Source organism: Eubalaena glacialis, chromosome 1 (genome assembly GCF_028564815.1).
Source record: "Eubalaena glacialis isolate mEubGla1 chromosome 1, mEubGla1.1.hap2.+ XY, whole genome shotgun sequence".
NCBI lineage: Eukaryota > Metazoa > Chordata > Mammalia > Artiodactyla > Balaenidae > Eubalaena > Eubalaena glacialis.
The window spans coordinates 166,343,284-166,361,449 of NC_083716.1; the positions used below are offsets into that span (position 1 = coordinate 166,343,284).

The 18,166-nt window shown below is 43.7% G+C and overlaps 1 protein-coding gene across 3 annotated transcripts in view; it reads right to left on the reverse strand.

Annotated features, from left to right (window-relative positions):
* The window catches only part of ACVR1 (activin A receptor type 1), a 124,911-nt gene that overhangs the window by 34,563 nt on the left and 72,182 nt on the right, over positions 1-18,166 (reverse strand). For 2 of the 3 annotated variants that reach the window (XM_061183987.1, XM_061183996.1), the window contains one exon: positions 1,445-1,708. In XM_061183987.1, coding sequence (XP_061039970.1) covers positions 1,445-1,708 — 264 coding nt within the window. Of the gene's footprint in view, positions 1-1,444; positions 1,709-13,213; positions 13,289-18,166 lie in introns of those variants that run through there. The other variant, XM_061184003.1, reaches the window with a different exon arrangement.

The window sequence follows — 18,166 nt, forward strand, 5'->3', positions numbered from 1 at the left end:
TAAAGTGTAAAGCTAATTAGGTACAGCATTAAATTATGAATATTGTGCCTCCCTAATTAAATCAGAAATTCCTTAAGTAAAGAAAATAAATTCTGTGTTACAACTCTAATCTGGCAGAGTGTTCTGCAGATTAGAAACTTTTCACACCACAGATATAATTTTTACGTGAATGCAGACATTTTCTTCATGGTCCATCCATTCTATTAATAAAAATTTAACTCACAAGGTTTAAGAATTTAACCCATCAAGTACCCTTTTAGGTTTAACCATTAAATACTTGATCTCACTTATAAAAACATCTCTTTTTATTAAAAAATCTCTTTTATTATTCAACCCTATTTGCTTATCAGACTTTAACCTTTTCTATATGCCTTAAGGTCCTCACCATAACTTCAAAAATTATGAATTATGTAACATGATCTTGTATCAATTTTTTACATTTTTCTGTCTCCTCCCTTTCTGGCTGACATTTCTGGCCGTGGATGCTCTTAGTAGCCCCTCCTACCGTTTATTTCTTCTTTTGTGAGTGCAAAATTGATTAAGTATGTCTATTAAAAATGTAGCCTGCGCGACTGGAGCCTGTGCTCCGCAACAAGAGAGGCCGCGATAGTGAGAGGCCCGCGCACCGCGATGAAGAGTGGCCCCCGCTCGCCGCAACTAGAGAAAGCCCTCGCACAGAAACGAAGACCCAACACAGCCAAAAAATAAATAAATAAATAAAAGCTTTCATCATTAAAAAAAAAATTATGATTTAAAAAAAAAATGTACTATATATTAAGAGAGTAAATTTGGCTTGGACTGAGTCTACAAAGACCAAGGTACATTCATGTTTGTAGGGACTCTGAGATAGCAATTTAGGGCTCATTTTATGAGGAAACAGTTTCAGAGGAGGACTGAAATCCATATTGACTATAAAACGGAGAAGATTCCACATAAACTACAAGGTTGACGTGAAATCTCACCCAGCTTCGAGTTTCGGTGACAGATTGCTGGGCATCAGATACAGGTTGTCTCCTTCCTCGTAAAGAAGGAAAGGTATTCCACTCAGACATCAGAGTCTTATGTTCCACTTTCCTCCCTACATGCTCAACATAGAGATGAGCATTTACGAAGCAGAACTGTTTCAGAAACTATGACATCACAGCTCCTTTCAGAAAAGGATGTCAGGAGCTGTTCACCTGCTCATGACCACCAAGAGAGATCTGGTCAGCCAAGCCACCCCCAAGGTAGACATCACCTTGCTCACTTTCCCGAAAACATCCATCCTCCTTGTAGATTCCAAAAGGCCACGCCTTTCTCCTCCTCACCAGAGGGACTTCCCTTGTCACCCACTGTTGGAAGAGCAGGAGGAAAGCCTTGTGGCTACTTACATCTTTAACCCACACAGAATCAGGACAATACTAGCAAAAACCCTTGATCTAGAAATAGGAAAGTCCACGGGAACCTTTAGTGGGCAGCTGGGCCGTGATGTTCCTGTTACACCAGTCCCCTTGGCAGCACTCCACAGCTTGGCCAGGTGACGGCGGGGTCTTACAGGTCATCTTCCCCTGCTCATAGACCTGGAAGCAGCCTTTCTGGTAGACGTGGAAGCCATCGTTTATGCTCAGCGAGGAAAAGCACTGCTGGCCTTCACAGTGGTCCTCATTTCCACAGGAGAGGCCTTCACACACACACATGTAAAGTCTGGGGTTAACCTTGGGCTTCTCATCTGCAAAGGGAAGAGAGGAAGGAAAACAAAAAAATCACCACATGGGTTTTAACCCCACTAGGGGAAAGATACGGTCTCTCCAAGACCATTACAAACACGTTAACCGAAGTCAGGTGAAGTATCACCACTGGCCGTGATTTCCATATTTCTGTTATTTTGTAACTCTCAGCTGACCAACCACCAAATAATAATCACTTCTCAAGATATGAATGTGTTTATACAAGCTGGGTACTCTTTTATATCCTGTACTAGGCCAAAGAATGGTTATCATCTGTCCACAGGTTTCTGAAAATGAACTTCTCCCACTGTGGTTTTCATGGTATCTCTGGTCTGATGGGCTCTCACATCCCGATTCTTGAACCAAAATAAAATGTTTTACCGGAACATAATGCTCATCACCTTTATTTTGTGTTTTAAAAAAAGGCTCCTAAATATATGGCATCTGTTAATACCAGCTCCCGTTAGCTCCACACGAACCTCCATCAACTACTAATACAGGATTGCTGACATTGCTGCCGTCACCTGTCTGCTTCAGAAATACATCAGTATTGTAAGAGTTCACAAGGATGCACAGTCTATACTTACATATCCATATTATCAATATTTTCAGCTAAATGTCTAGATTAATTTTTCAGTAGTAGAATACTGAAGTTTTTACATTAATTACAAGATTAAACACTGCTTAAACATTTTCAACTGGCAGAAACAAGTTGGCACCAATTATTGAGGATGAGGGCACAAAAAGACAAAGGGAATAAAACAATGTTTGAACAGTAAGGTAACAAGTGGGACCAAAGGAATAGCCCACACAGGTGGGTCCAAGGTGCAAGATGCATCATCAGTGAATCACACCTAACCAGACCTCCTAATTGCCTCTTTCTGAAAACACTCATTTGCAGTTTCATCTTTCAAATCACTCTTTCTTTTCCCCTCCTTTGTTAGAATAATTAGTTCAGACTTGCTGGTCCGAACAGTTTCCACCAGTGGGGAAGGAAGGTGAAGACAGAATGTAAACAGCCAAGTCCTAGAGGCCACTGATTAGCTTGATGAGACCACTTTCACCAAAGCACTGTTCATATAAAGAGAGTCAGCTTTCAAAACTCCCTCCGAAGGTCTACAGCACAGACAGGCTGCCTGCTAATCCCTGAACCCTCTGTAGCAGGTCTGTGAGAGAACTGCTTCTTTCTTAAAATAACAGGTTGGATGGCTGTGCTTTCAAGAGGAGACCTTAAGGTAAGGTCTTTGAAAATGTCAAGTTCATTTACACAGATTTGTGTGGGTGTGTGTAGAGGTGTGGGTTATCTCAAAAAGAGAAAAAGCATTCTTCATCTTTCTTCTTCCCTCTTCAAAGGAGCGAAAAATAGTTCACTGCCCACTGTAATGTGGGTGCCTTGTCCCACAGAGTAAGGGCATGCAGACACACAGACACAAGCCTTCTATTTATAATTGACTTGCTAGGTCTTTTGAAAACCACAAGGGGCTCATCCAAGAGCAAAGACATGCCCGAAAGCAGAAAATCCAAAATAGCCGCTGACAGTGTATGTATGTCACCAGACTCACCCCCGAGGATCAAGAGCCCGCAGACATTTTTAATGAGCAATAACTTTAATGAGCCAAGGGACAGTCTTTATTTCTCCCTGCCTAGAGAAAGCCAAGAGAAAGTCCAGCACCAATCTATTTCTATGAGGATGAGAAACATATATATCTGTTGACATAATCCAGCAAAAAGTTTACACTTGCCAAAAGCAAGTTGAAAGATAATATTTCTAGGGAGTCTAGACATGCTTGCCACTCTCAAATGGCACAAAGCTGGGCTGAGAGTTGCCAACTGTGCTGCCCAACAGGTGATGATTCTTTGGAGGGAAATGGATGGGTGGGGTGAGGGGCAGAGTTAGTGGTGTCATATTGGTTTGTGATCACAGCAGTGAATTAAAAAGACTATATTCAAAAACTGCGGGGGCTTCCCTGGTGGCGCAGTGGTTGAGAATCTGCCTGCCAATGCAGGGGACGCGGGTTCGAGCCCTGGTCTGGGAAGATCCCACATGCCGCGGAGCAACTAGGCCCGTGAGCCACAATTACTGAGCCTGCGCGTCTGGAGCCTGTGCTCCGCAACAAGAGAGGCCGCGATAGTGAGAGGCCCGCGCACCGCGATGAAGACTGGCCCCCACTTGCCGCAACTAGAGAAAGCCTTCGCACAGAAACGAAGACCCAACACAGCCATAAATAAATAAATAAATAAATTTTAAAAAACTGGGCAATAAGGCAATTTATGTAAATTTGAAACACAAACATGTATTTCAAAACCCTAAATAATTTTTAAAGGTCATTGATATCCAAAAATACATACTTAACACATTAAGGAGGTTGTACCTATTGATGCTGGGTTGGGGAGGTGGGGTTAGTGTTAGGATGAAGGGGTAAAGTGAGAATAATATAGGAGAGGAGCTGATCACAGGCTGATAATGAATTGAGGAGTATGAATCACTCACTCGCTGCACCTACGGTCCCCCAGGAACAACAGCAAACAGTAACTGTAGACCATACAGGGTTCACTCATCACTGATCCTATGGGAATGGATGGTCCAGGGTACCAAAGAATTAATGACACTCTGTGGTTCAAATAAAAAATTGTCAATTACAAAAATAAAAAATAAAAAATAAAATAACAACAATAATAATTTCCCTGGTGTGCCCTCAGAGTGAACTCTGCTCTTAAAGCTCCAGCCCAAACTGAACTCTAGGTGCACAGGTGCAAGAGGCCTACTGCCTTTCCAAGGTCTCTAGCTTTTGAAAGGATGTGGGGACTGTCTGACAGATGTTTAAACTGTAGCCTAGAGAATTTTGCCAGAATTGAGCAGCCTCAAGTAAATACCATCTTTAGTAAGATTCAACCCACTACAGGCAACTCTGCAGTGCATCCAGGCATAATGAGGTATAGATCTTAATCAGATCTTATCCTGTGGGGTCATAAACTAAGTCGAAAACCAAGGTTTTCATATCTTCCCCACCACAATCAGGAAAAAGGGAAAAAGAGGAAGAAAGACAGCTCAATAATATGTAATAATTAACTCAATCCCTGCTATGGAGGGACCATAAGCCCAGTTCAGCAGTTAGCAAATGGGAAAGTACAAAACCTTCAACAACTTCGCTTCCTATTTTGCTTTTCACCAACATTTAATCTTCTCGAATTTGTATATTCCCATATAACTGATTAGCAGAGCACTTCGTGAATCAATTCTTTTATATATAGCCAGATATAAATGAAGACCCTAAATTCACGAGAATGACCCCATACACCCATGCACATGTCTGCACGTATGCACACACTTCAGTTAAACGCCACTTTGGCAATTTCATCCGACAGAGTGGATTAGTCGAAGAGATGCCAAAAGGATTTTCTAAGCTAGGATTACTAATTCAACAAAGCAGGTTAAAAGCAAGGTAGTAACATTTTCAGATCTTAATATCCACAAGTCTAAGGAACACGGCAGGCCCCCCAAATGCCTATGACTCACTGTTTTGGTCTTGTTAAAATTTAGGAATAACCATAGCATGTGTGGGCCTGTGATATCTTATTTGGGGTAGCCTGGTGGGTCGGGGAGGTGTGAGAATTATCACAAAGCTTTTTTAGGGCCCCAAGGAAGGGTCTGTGGACCTCTAATCTCTCAGACCAGGATATAAATACTCTACACATCAGGGAACGCCGAGGAAGGATAATCACCTTCTGTGACTGATTTTCAACAGTCCAGCCAGGAAGCACCGCATCTGATATGAAGCATTTTACACTTGCCTGTGCTAATAACTAGGAAGTGCCCTGGCAGAAGGCAGCCAGTCTACTCTACCTAATTGACACTCATTTAAATAATGCAGTAACTGAAACATCAAGCCAGAGGTATTCCCCGTGTGCGGAGCTCACCCACACTGTCTGTTCTAAAGGCACCTCCCGGCAGGACTCAGTGGCCTGGCTGGCACCCTGTGCCCTCTGCAACCCCAGAACCAGGCCCGTGTGAACACACTCGCAGCCCGCCTCTGGCTGGGAGCAGCAGGGAGTCCTCGGCACCACCTGGAAGGAGCCAGGGCTGGCTCCGCAGCCAGAGGTACAGGCTCGGAATCCCAAGGGTTCACCGCAGCCAAAACTTTTAAAAGATTTTTCTTGTTCTGGGCGATACTCACGCGCTCACCATCTGGACACCCCTACTCTCACAGCCTAATCCTAAACTGGCAGAGGAAGAGGCAGAGCAAAGAGCATCGAGGACTTTTTAAGACTGTCCACAGTTTGGGATAATCTCGTGCCTCGTAGTAAGAGTACCCGCATTGATGTCTTAAGTGGGACTGGAGCAATCTGGGCGCAAGCTACAAACGGCTCTCCATGCTCTCCCGCCCACCTGCCCAGTCGTGCACTCCAGAATACTCTAAGGCATTTAAACTGATTATCATTCTAAATGGTGAACAAAACCCCATATTTCCCACTAAAGTCCTTGACAGAAAAGACAAATGAGAAAATGGTCCAAGTCAACCAGCCTGTAGCCATGATCCCAGGAGTCAGCAAAAGAAACAGGCTGAATCTCTTGTAGGCTCAACTCAAAGCATCACAAATAATAGGCAGTTTTTAGACTACTGCTATAAAAGTCCAATAGCTCAGAACTTTACAGGCTAAAAAAGGAACCCCAAACATCCCTGGACTCTTTCCAACAGTATAAACGATTCATTCATTTGAAATGACAGCTTATATTAGGCTCATAGATATGGGAGTCCTTCCATCAGCTCCTAATCCGAGAGTGCAGTGTGGCACCTCTCCAGAATCTGAAAGCATTTGAGATCTCTGGCATTAAACAAAGGCTTACGGAAGGGTTTTGCAATGCCAGGTATCACTGCCAGCAAGCCTGCTCCTAAGACGGAAACACAAAGGTCTGTCCGGAATGCCTAGTGAAGGGCATTTGATGGCCTGGCAAGAAGGCAGGCTATACACCCAGAAATAAAAGACACCCAAGTACCTAAATGCTCTCATTATAATAAAACATCCACTTAGAGAAACCAAATTTTTTTTTTTTTCCTGATCAGAGAAATTGATACTTGGTAAAGCTGTAAAAGCCAAGAAGCAAATATGTTCCAGGAGTTAAGAGAGAGAATAGAGGCATTTGAATAGGATCACATACAAATTAGAATAATGACAACAAAAAATGACGGTAGGGTTTCCACGATTTTGAACTCATGATGCCTCCACTCCAGATGTGTTCTTCCTCCAGTGTTCCCTCACTGAGCTGACCAGACTCACCCCCACTCAGATGAACAAGCTTGATTCCATGACCCTAAAAAAGGAGATACAGAGAATTCCCTGACAGTCCAGTGGTTAGGACTCGATGCTTTCACTGCCGTGGCCCAGGTTCAATCCCTGGTCAGGGAAGTAAGATCCGTCAAGCTGCGCAAGCTGCCAAAAAAAAAGGGAGACACAGTGGTCACCCCGGCCTACAAAAGCCCTGGTTGACCTGCTTTCTGCCTCTTCAGCTTCCCCTCAGATCCCCTCAGTTCTGGGAAGGGCTCCTCCTGCTTCAGGAGCTCAGGTCTGTTAGGTGTGGAATTCCCTCCACGTGGGATGCTCGGCTCCCTCCCTGCCGACGCCCCCATCCACCCAGTGTGCCCATCTTCCCCTCAGATCTCACCTCACCTGTTACCTCCTCAGAGAAGTGTTTGTTCACACACCCAAACGTAAAGCAGGAGCCACCTGTCTGCACTCACATACGTGTGTCTGCACGGCTGCTGACCGCCCGAGTCCTCCCTGCAGACTGTGAGCCCCGTGAGGGAAGGAACTGAGCCTGCTTTGCTCACTGAGCCTGTTATGCTCCCCACAGCTGCCTCAGCACTTGGCAGGAGGACAAGCCTGATGAACGTTTGTTTCAGAATGAATTTTCTCTTCACAGACAGGATTTAGAGGTGGGAAGAGACATGATGCTGGTTTTCAGAGAAGACTGAGCCTATAAAGTCTTTAAATGTCAGCAGAGATCTTCAGGCAAGGCTTAGTCACCGAGCCAGCGTGTCTGTGCAAACCCCTTCTCCCTACAGGAGCTCGCCACAGCGTCACACCTGCTCACCTCCTCAGGCTTACAAGTGTGGAAAATTAGTACTTTCTGTGGTGTGGTAGGTTTTGTGTTTGCTTGTTTGTGTGTTGGAAGAAAGAGGTAAAATGCAAGACTTCCAAAATCAAGGCATAATTTAATACAGCAATAGAACAGCAAGGCTTTTATGGGAGGTCCTTCCTTGGATGACTGATTTGAGGACTTTTGGCTACTATGATGCTACGGTGATGAGCATGACCAAAACACAACGAGCGCCTTGGCTTCAGCCAGTTTAGGGAGGTCCTGCAGGACTTGCCTGCTCAGCAGGGAAAAAGAGGCCCCTGGTCTCTGCTGCCCTTTTTCTCCTATCAGTGAAAACAATGGCATTTTCAGCAGGGAGTGAGGAAGAGTGAATTACATCATTTTCCCCTTCTTGCTTTGCTGAAGGTGATAAGGATTCCTAAGTCACCCTGCATTTGAACTGCTGAAGCTGAGAGGGGAAAAAAAAAAAAAAAGAATTCCATCTGTTTATTTTGTGGCTGGGCTGACTCCTGGTCTCTGAAATAATCCCTGTAAGTTAAGCCGATTGCAGCAGTCTCACCTTCTATTTCAAAGCCAAAAACTCAGTCTGTGTTTAAATGACTAACAAGTTAAAGAGCACTGTGGGGTATGACGTAAGACGATGCTGCTCTGTCTCTTCCATGCTTTTTATGATTCCCTGAACATAGCAAAGACTTAGCTTTAACACATGTGCCATGTCTGTGAAGCGACTCCTTCATCAGGGGGGAAATAAGGACCCCTTTCTTCATTTTGCCTTCAAACTTCTTGAATCGTCGCTTCAGAGAAACATGATTACGAGGCCTAATGAAAAGCACCCCACCGCAGCCCACCCCACATAGTACTGACAATTCTTGCATCTGAGTGAAGCTCTACTTGTTGGGAGAGTAACAGAGAGGACCACAGACTGAAGAAGCGGAAGAAAGCTGAGGAATTATAAACATTTCAGAGAAGTCATTCCTTGTTCAGATTCAGGAGAGCCAGTGATGTGGTACCATCTACAGCATGTCTTAGGCTAGAAGCTCCGATCACAGTCTGGGAAAAGGTGTTCCTGACTCTTTCTGGTTGTCTCCCCCTCCTCCTGGGGTATCTGGGGAGTGCACAGCTGCTCCAGCAAGGGTTTCCTACCCAGGCTCTGCACTGAAAATTCTGGTTTCACAGGACACCCTAAACGAGGGCTCTACACGGGAACGCACAGCAGAGAAGGCCCAGCTCGCACTTCTGTTTCTCCTCCACTGCCCTGCGCGACCTTTTTCTCTGGGAATCAGGGACAGAACCTCCAAGGCTGCCAACCTTTGCTCTGCTTACCCTCCGCCAGCCGCCACCACATCCCCACACCCTTTCCGGAAGCTTTCAAATCACAGAGATAAACCCTTCAAAAGATGGGCACGGCTCCAATTTGTTAACGACAGCCTTAGAATGCCAGCCTCTAGGCACCGTGGCACCCAGAGCTCAAGGCGAAAATGTCTAGAATTAGTTAAATTCTGCTAAATTCTTCCTCTCTAGCTCCCTACCCTGCCCCATCCCAGAGAAGAGCGCAGAGGGAACAAGGTAATTTCTAGACTATTTTCTTTCCAGCCCAAATGAAGCCAAAGAGATCAAGATATCCAAGGGTGAAAAACTAGGGCAGAGCCCAAGCCTCTGATATTGCTGCTTCCCTATCTCCCAATTTCCCAGTCATGTCCCAAGGTCCTACCGGGTCCAGATCTCCATGAAAGGTCAAAGAAAGAAGGAATCCCATGTCTTCAGTCCCATGAATCACGCCTTGTGCATCTGTATTCCAGCCTTTATAACTTGATCTTTGTCTTGCCTATCTTCTTTACCCCATCAGTCTAATTAATATGGTTCACAAGAATTCATTAACTCCCAAATTCAACACGCTTAAGATTGGCTTCCTCATCCTAGACTAAAGATCCTACAGTCACCGTAAGACAGTTGAGTGTAGGTCATTTTGAGCTTATTCTTTTTCACCCCGGAGCCCACAGAAAGGCTCCAGGTGCCTACACTCAAGGTAGAAACAGAAAGACTTTCTTCAGAATGCTGTGAGCCAGAACTGGCTTTTTAAACACACATGCCCTCCCCCCACGCCCCCGTCTCTGTGGCACAGCACACCATTCCCAGCTTCCACAATAATCTTGGACCTTGGCAGAAGAAAGGCAGCTAAATCTGAGACGTGTCACGAGGCCACTGGCTGAGGAGCAAGAAATCTAAACACAAAGCAAGGCGAGAGCAACAGGCCAGAGTTTCCACAGACTCCCTTTTGGCTCCTGTGGCTGTAGAGCACTGACGGCCTAAAGATAACCCAAGACTCTAAGAAGGGTCACTTTTAAATAGTAGCTTGAGTACCACCAGTCATTTCAGAAGTATTTCCTTCCAGAGCCTGCTTCCATCCACATCGGCGTGCCAAGCCTGCCCAACGATGGCAAGCCCGCAGCAGAGATGAAAGCCCGGAAGGACGTGGAAAGAGTCCCAAAGGGAAACAGACAGCTCCTAACATGTTGATTCTGTTCTGTGCCCACATTTGGACTGCTGAGAAAGAATAATCTAGCAAAGAGGCACCTTGTAGAAGTGATCTATTGACAGTCACTGGGGATTAGAGAGCAGGTAGAAAATCAAACAAAATAGTTTTAACTCAACGCCTCCCCTCTCCAAAACTGAGGCATGGCACACCACGATGGCTACCGTCTAGGAGTGTTTGAGGAAAGCCTTTCCCTCCAAGAGAAAACGTATACCTCTCAGTCTGTTTGTCGGACCCCAGTTTGGCTGAGCACAGAGAACGGTATGGCGTCTTCAACACATACTGGGCATATGCAAGCACGGTGGCCACCCACTAACCACAGAAGTGCCCACTGGAACTGCTCAGAGGAGCCTGCTGCTTTTTCGTTTCCTTTTATGCCAGGGCCAAAGTTCCCAGGATCTTCTTAAGAACCCCTGAAATCCGCTCAGCCCCTCACCTATCCACCCAGGGAGCCCACACTGTCCCAAATGGCCGTCGGCCAGGGGCTGGTGTACAAGGGACAGGTGTGCAGTGGGCTATTTTCAGTTGCTATCTGCTCAGACGCGAGCTGCACATGCTCAGTAGGCAGGCAAGTTTTGGTTGCCTTTCAAACTCCGGGCAGCCAGGAGACATGCACCTTTCACAGCTGCCCGGGCAACCAGCTGCCCAGTCCTCTTCCCAGGACGGGGGCTATGAAAACAGCGCAACCTGGCCAGCCACCATGCCAGCGAGCAAGCTGCACCTCTCATGTCACTGCCCGGGTTATTCTGAGCTGGGCTTATTGACACTCCATGGCAACACAGGAACAAAGGACCAGCTAGAGGGATTTAAATGTCTTGCAAAAGTTGCTAGGAAAGTCAGCAGCTCAGCCTTGTGTTTTCATAACGGAAATTAGTATTGGATTATTGTCGTTCGCTGCTGCTGTTATTATTTGTGAGCTACCTGCAACAAAGGTCTTCTCTTGGAACTAAGGGTTTTGTTTTTGTTCTGTTTTTGTTTTGTTGGCCACCATCAAGTTGCTATAGTTGGGATGCCTTTGAAAAGGCAGCATGTGGGCCTGTCTGCCCCGACCCTGCAGGAGGACTAGTTTTTCCCGTCCCTTCACCTCTAATCTTGCTGTAGCCTGCGATCCACTTCTACCCCAAAATTCTTTCAAAGCACACAAAGTGCATCTAATTAATCTTTCAATAGTTCTCACTGCCCTCAGGATCGAAGACAAACGCCTCATGCACAAGGCCCTGCCAGGCTCATGGGGCCTCAAATCTCAACCCGAATGCCTTCTGGAGGCTGCTCTGGCCATGCTGGACCACCCGGGTGGTGACCTGTATCCCCCCACTTCTCTGGGCTTGGCCCTTCCCCTGCCTAAAAAGTCCTTCTCAGTCCTTCCTTTGCTGGTCTAATGCCTGTTCATCCTCCCAAACCCTGCCTGTCCCCAGTCCCAGCCTGGTGTGCCATGAAGGCCCTTCCGGCCAACACCCCTAGTGCTGTGCTGTAACCTTTGTCTCCTCCAACTAGACTGTGACTCTTTGACAGCAAAAACCCTTCTAGGTATGTTGATATCACCAGTGCCTACCCCGTGTGCTCATGGTAATTTATCAACTGAAAGAATGTAAGATTGTCTTATCACTGATTCTCTTTTCCCGAACTTGGAATAAATTCTTTGAAAGGATGGTGTGCTTTCTTACCCTGTCCCCAGCCCAGATCAGTTCCTGGGTCTCTTATTACCTTTTTTGTATTATGATAATTATTTATTCATTCATTTGTCAAATATTCACTGAGCACCAAATACATGCCAGGCACTGTCTTAGACACTAGAGAGAAAACACCACCACCAGGTCCTGGCCTCTCTCACCCTAGGTCTCGCTTTGCATGGCTGACTGCTCACCACCACCCTGTTACTGCTAAGCATGGCTCTGCGGTAGCGGCTCTTGAGAGCTGAGGTAACCCACATACAGAAACACAGTAAAAAGGAAGAAGGCAGCTCACGATGGTGTCTGACTCTGTCTCTCTCCTGAGAAAGGCTTGATTCCTATGCATGGCCAAGAGCCTTCCTTTCAGAAGACACTCTGATTAGCAACACCATTGAATTATCAAAAATTACCCTAACCTTTTGCAAAACTGACAGCATGAAGCATATGAACTAGGACATAATGTTAAAGATAAACACTGTGTAACTCTGCACGGCATCCTGCAGCATTACATACATCACAGGAGCCAAAGTTTAAACTGGACTGTTGGGTTTTTTTTCCTTTCTCTATCTATTCCTTATAGCTTTACCGAATGGGTGTGATTTTTTTTTTTCATTTATATTGGCTTAGTGTAAATACCAGAATTCAGAAGGTAAACAAATGCAGCAAATAATAAATAAAAGAGGCTACTCCCTGCTCCAAATCACCGTTTGAATAAAAAATATAAGCAGATGGGGGCTTCCCTGGTGGCGCAGTGGTTGAGAATCTGCCTGCCAATGCAGGGGACGCGGGTTCGAGCCCTGGTCTGGGAAGATCCCACATGCCGCGGAGCGACTAGGCCCGTGAGCCACAACTACTGAGCCTGCGCGTCTGGAGCCTGTGCTGCTCAACAAGAGAGGCCACGATAGTGAGAGGCCCGCGCACCGCGATGAAGAGTGGCCCCCGCTCGCCACAACTAGAGAAAGCCCTCGCACAGAAACGAAGACCCAACACAGCCAAAAATAAATAAATAAATAAGTAAATTAAAAATATATATATAAGCAGAGGTTTTTGTTCTTGCTTTAAGGTGAATTTCACCACCCCCTTCCAAGAGGAATTTCTCATTCTGCCTCTTATTCCTTCTCTCCTTCCCACATGCCCCAAATATACATATCCTCAGAAAGTCCATGTTCCCCTCTAACCCATAACAAAGAATTAGATGCAGCATTACCGTGGATCTAGGAAACACCCAGCTCTGCAGAGCTCGGATTCAGCTGATTAGAATCAGGCAGCAGCTGTTCCAGTGTTATGACCACGGCTGAGAAGGCACATATGTAAACTTCCCTCTTCCTGTCAAATCACTGGCTTGCAGAGAGAGGATGGTCAGGCTACATGAAGTCGTAAAAATAAATATATAAATAAATAAATAAATTTTTAAAAGGTCTGGGCCAGCTTTGCTGGAGACTATCTGGGTTAGCTGTCAGAGCTTTCACCTGAGGGCAGCCAGGACTTCCTGGCAGCGAGCTCTTGGGAGCAGACTGGAGGTGTCTTTCTTAAACTGTGGGTTATGACCCATTTGTGGGTAGCGAAATTGATTTAGTGGTTCAAGACAAGGTTTCTTTCTTTCTTTCTAAATGAAATAAAACTGAATAGAATAAAAAAGAGAAGAAGCAGGAGTACATTAGCATAGTAAGAGTAATCACTCTTTCATGAAATTTTCTTTTCAGATGCACGCGGGTCATACTCCAAAATGTTTCTAAATGTAGATGCACTGGGTCTAACTCTAAAATGTTTCTTACTGTGAGTCACAGTGAAAATTTTGAAGGCTGCCCTGCCCTGTGTCTTACACTATCTTGGAATCGACATGAGTTCTGAGTAATTATGACTATTTCATATAACCATTATCTATGGAAGCTTGCCTGAGGTCATGCTGGGCTACAGAGGGAAGTTCTGGAGGACAGTTGGTAATGTTTGGGAATTACAAATTAATTTTAAAAATTTTTTATTGAAGTATAGTTGATTTACAATGTTGTGTTAGTTTCCGGTATCCAGCAAAGTGATTCAGTTATACATACATCATATTCTTTTTCATATTCTTTTTCCATTATGGTTTATTATAGGATATTGAATATATTTCCCTGTGCTATACAGTAGGACCTTGTTGTTTATCTATTTTATATATAGTAGTTTGTATCTGCTAATCCCACACTCCTAATTTATCCCTCCCTCACCCCCTTTCCCCTTTGGTAACCATAAGTTTGTTTTCTACGTCTTGAGTCTACAAATTAATTTTTAAATGTTTTGTTTTCCTTGGTGTTTACTTTTCAAGAGCAAAAGTAGCACACATGCCATCCCTACAAATCTCCTGCTTCACCAGTTTTTCCATAAAGAGGAGATGGCATCCACCCTCTCCCCCTTGAGACCGATCTTTATAAAACAGAAGCTGCACTGCCCACTCACTGTTGACCACAAGGAAACCATTTAATGAGCTAGGGCCTTGGATTTGTTTTCCCCATCCGTTCAATATTTGACTCTGATTGAATTTTTAGAGTCCTCTCCACACCCTACCACTAACTCCTCTCATATAAATGCATTGAATATGAACATTTTATAATGTTCACTGGGAAAAAAAAAATTGGATGTGGCTTTAGTTTAACTACCCACAGCTGAAACAAACATTCCCCAGAAAGGAAAAGCTGAAAGGAAGCTTTGTCACAGCTCACCTTGCATCAATAATATACTCATTCTGTTAGGTGAGAAAATGTGACAATAAAGAAGCAGTATCTTAAAAGTGTACAGCTTCACCTGATGTTTACATTTTAGGTCCTCATAGTGGCCAATAGCTCAGTACATCTCATCTCTCTCCCCAACAAATCTCTCACATGATGATGTGTCAATGAAAAAGATTTGATTCTGAACAAAAGGGATAAATTATAGTAATGAGAAATGAGAGCAACAAATTTAATACTGAGACATTTCTCTTACATTCATTCACCCCTTCACGAACTTCCTGAATTCTCAATAATGAGAAATTCAAAGAAAGGCTTATTCTATTCTTCACCCCCAGTGGCAAAGAGGGGCACCTTTGTGGACCCTAACAAAAAGTCTATTGAAGTGATCTCCTTCCTTCTCTCATTGGGTAATTGAGCTGGAAAGTCTGAGTAGTGATGGCTTTGGAAATACTAAAATCAAGTCAACCCAGAAAATAATTTAGTACTTAGCAATCTTCTCTAAGACAGGCCAAAATCTCTTGCAACGAAACTCTGCAAAAGTCCAGCCTTCCTTGCTGCAATAAAATCTAACTATGGCTTGCAAATTTAATAAAATGTGGGTCATCTTAGCTTTGAAATATTTTTGAAGAAGCAGTATTCCACTTTAAGTTATTTGTGCCATGGTCGTCCCTGCAAATGCTCACAGGGACAAAGGTAAAACCAAACAAGCAGGTTCTGGAACAAAAATGGACTTCTCCCGGGTGGCATAATAGCAGTATTAGAGCATGATTAGTCCTATTAATGGGAAGGAAAAGGAAGGATATACGGGTAATTAGGGCTCAAGTGCTCTTCTCTGTGAGAGCAAATAAAAATCTTCCTGCAGCTGGAGTTGTATATATAATGAACATGAAAAATGAATATTGGTATGAGAGAGAAATAAAAAACACAAACCCAGGTAAAAGGGATTCATCATTTGCTACTGGAAGCTCTCACCTCAGCCTCTCAAACGGACTGGATTGAGCTGGATTCTAGATGTACCAGATGTAATATGAATGTGGATGTAGCTAATTTAGTGTACCAAAAAATACAAAATTCTGAAGAAAACTGATAATGACTGAAACTCTTGAATACCAATCCTCAAAGTATAACACACCTTTTGTTGGCTGTATAATCTTAAGCAAGAGTTTTAACCAGTTCAAAAGCACATCCCCACTAACCTATCTCATTAGGGTAATGATGAGGATTATGGGAAATAACGAACATAAAACAGCCCAACATTGGGCACATATTAACCACTCAATAAATATTACCTATAAATCATCAAAGAGGTAGTTCTAGTAAGCAGTATTTTCCAAACTTACTGGGTCTTTTTGGCCCCAGAGCATTTAGAATTCCACAGAAATTGAGAAATGTTCTAAAGTACACTCATACTAGTCAAACTCTGCCAAAAGTACTCTTTGGGACTTCTTATTTGACATGTTAACATGTATCTAATCAATATTTAAAAGACATCTGGGAGTAATTGGGGAGACAAAGGGAAAGAAGCTTTCTGGTTTTTTGTTTGTTTTTAATAGACTAAGAGGAGTAAAATACCCAACAAAATATATTAGAACAAAATCTCTATGACTTTCTTATTTATGCACCAAGAATGCCATTAGAGCCATTGAAGCCCAATTAATAAGGTGCCATAGCTGCTCTGCAAACATGAAACCTGGGTCTGTTTCCTTTTAAACTTGGTAGTCTAGGGCTTCCCTGGTGGCGCAGTGGTTAAGAACCCATTGGCCAATGCAGGGGACACGGGTTCGAGCCCTGGTCCAGGAAGATCCCACATGCCGCGGAGCAACTAAGCCCGTGCGCCACAACTACTGAGCCTGAGCTCTAGAGCCCACGTGCCACAACTACTGAAGCCCGTGCACCTAGAGCCTGTGCTCTGCAACAAGAGAAGCCACCACAATGAGAAGCCCGCGCACCACAAGGAAGAGTAGCCCCTGCTTGCCCCAACTAGAGAAAGCCCGTGCGCAGCAATGAAGACCCAACGCAGCCAAAATAATAAATAAATAAATTAAAACAAAAAAACAAACAAAAAACTTGGTAGTCTAAAGCCCTGCACTAGACAATCTATGAGGCTAATATAAAGTTTTTAGTTATTTTCCCTATTATTTACCTCTTTTGGTTAAGTATTTTGTACTTGACATTTGCTTTATGACTAATGTTGAGTATATTACAATTAGTTCTCAGTGGTTTTTTAAAAAAAATTTTTCTAGTAAATATGCAAAAACAAAGAGTCTTTTCACAGAATATGCTATTGATAGTTAACTAGGAGTTGAGTCATTGAGGGAAGACAAGACTAAGGCCACCGCTGTTAAGATCAGAGTACTCTAGGTTGTAGCACTCACTGGATATTGTTTTTTAAAAAAAAAAAAGCTATCACAACGAAAGGATGATGTGTTCTTTTCCATATCTGTAAACATCCTAGTGCTGGTGTTATATTCAATAGCAAAACCTTAGTGGCATCCATTTCCATTTCAGCCAGACTAACTTGTTTCATTACAGATCTTCACTCTGGCATTAAGAGGTCATTTGCTGGATCCTTTGGGCAGCTTAAGAGCTTAAAGCAGGAAAAAACAACCAATGGCTGGGTTGCTAACATTGTTCCATAAATGCCTTTTTCACCTCCTCTTTCCCCATTCTTTCTCCACTTCTTCTCTATTCATATTACATTTCCACCTCAATTTCTCTTCCACTCTTTTTTTTTTTCTATCGTGCCCACACCAAGAGTCCACCAGGACAGCACAGGAAACCTGAAGGGTTGTCCGACCACACAGAACTGCTACCGTACCTAGGGAAGCACACAGAATTTGGAGGGACTTCATTTCACAACATTCTTTATTTATTTATTTTTTTACTGATCATATTATGTAGCAACTAAAAAGAGGAAAAATCCTAGCAACTTGCCTATTATGTCTCCAGACATTGTCAAGTGTCCCTTGGGGGATAAAATTAACCCCTCAGATGAGAACTACTATTAACCCACCAAATATTCCCAGCCCATTTCTTCTTAGTAATTCTTTCAACCTAGGACCCAACCTCTCTTCTGGTTAAACACCTCCCACTCCTTTAAACTTGCCACGCAGGATCCTTATTTCATATCTTTTTGGCACTAATTAAAATGATTGCAATATTATTGGACTGTATCAAACAACACTGCTTAGAGAAGAATATAGACTATGGATACCTAAAGTGGTTGACGATAGCATTTTTTAATAGAAACTTAATGTAAGCTGCTTCATATAATTGTAAATTTTCATAGTAGTAAAAAGGAACAGATAAAATTCACATTTTTTATTGTCTTCAAAGCCCAGTGTGTACTTTACACTTAAAGCATATCTCGGCTTGTATCAGCTGCACTTTGAGTGCTCAATATGTGGCTAGTGGCCCCCTGACTATAATACATGTCAATGAACATGGGAAGG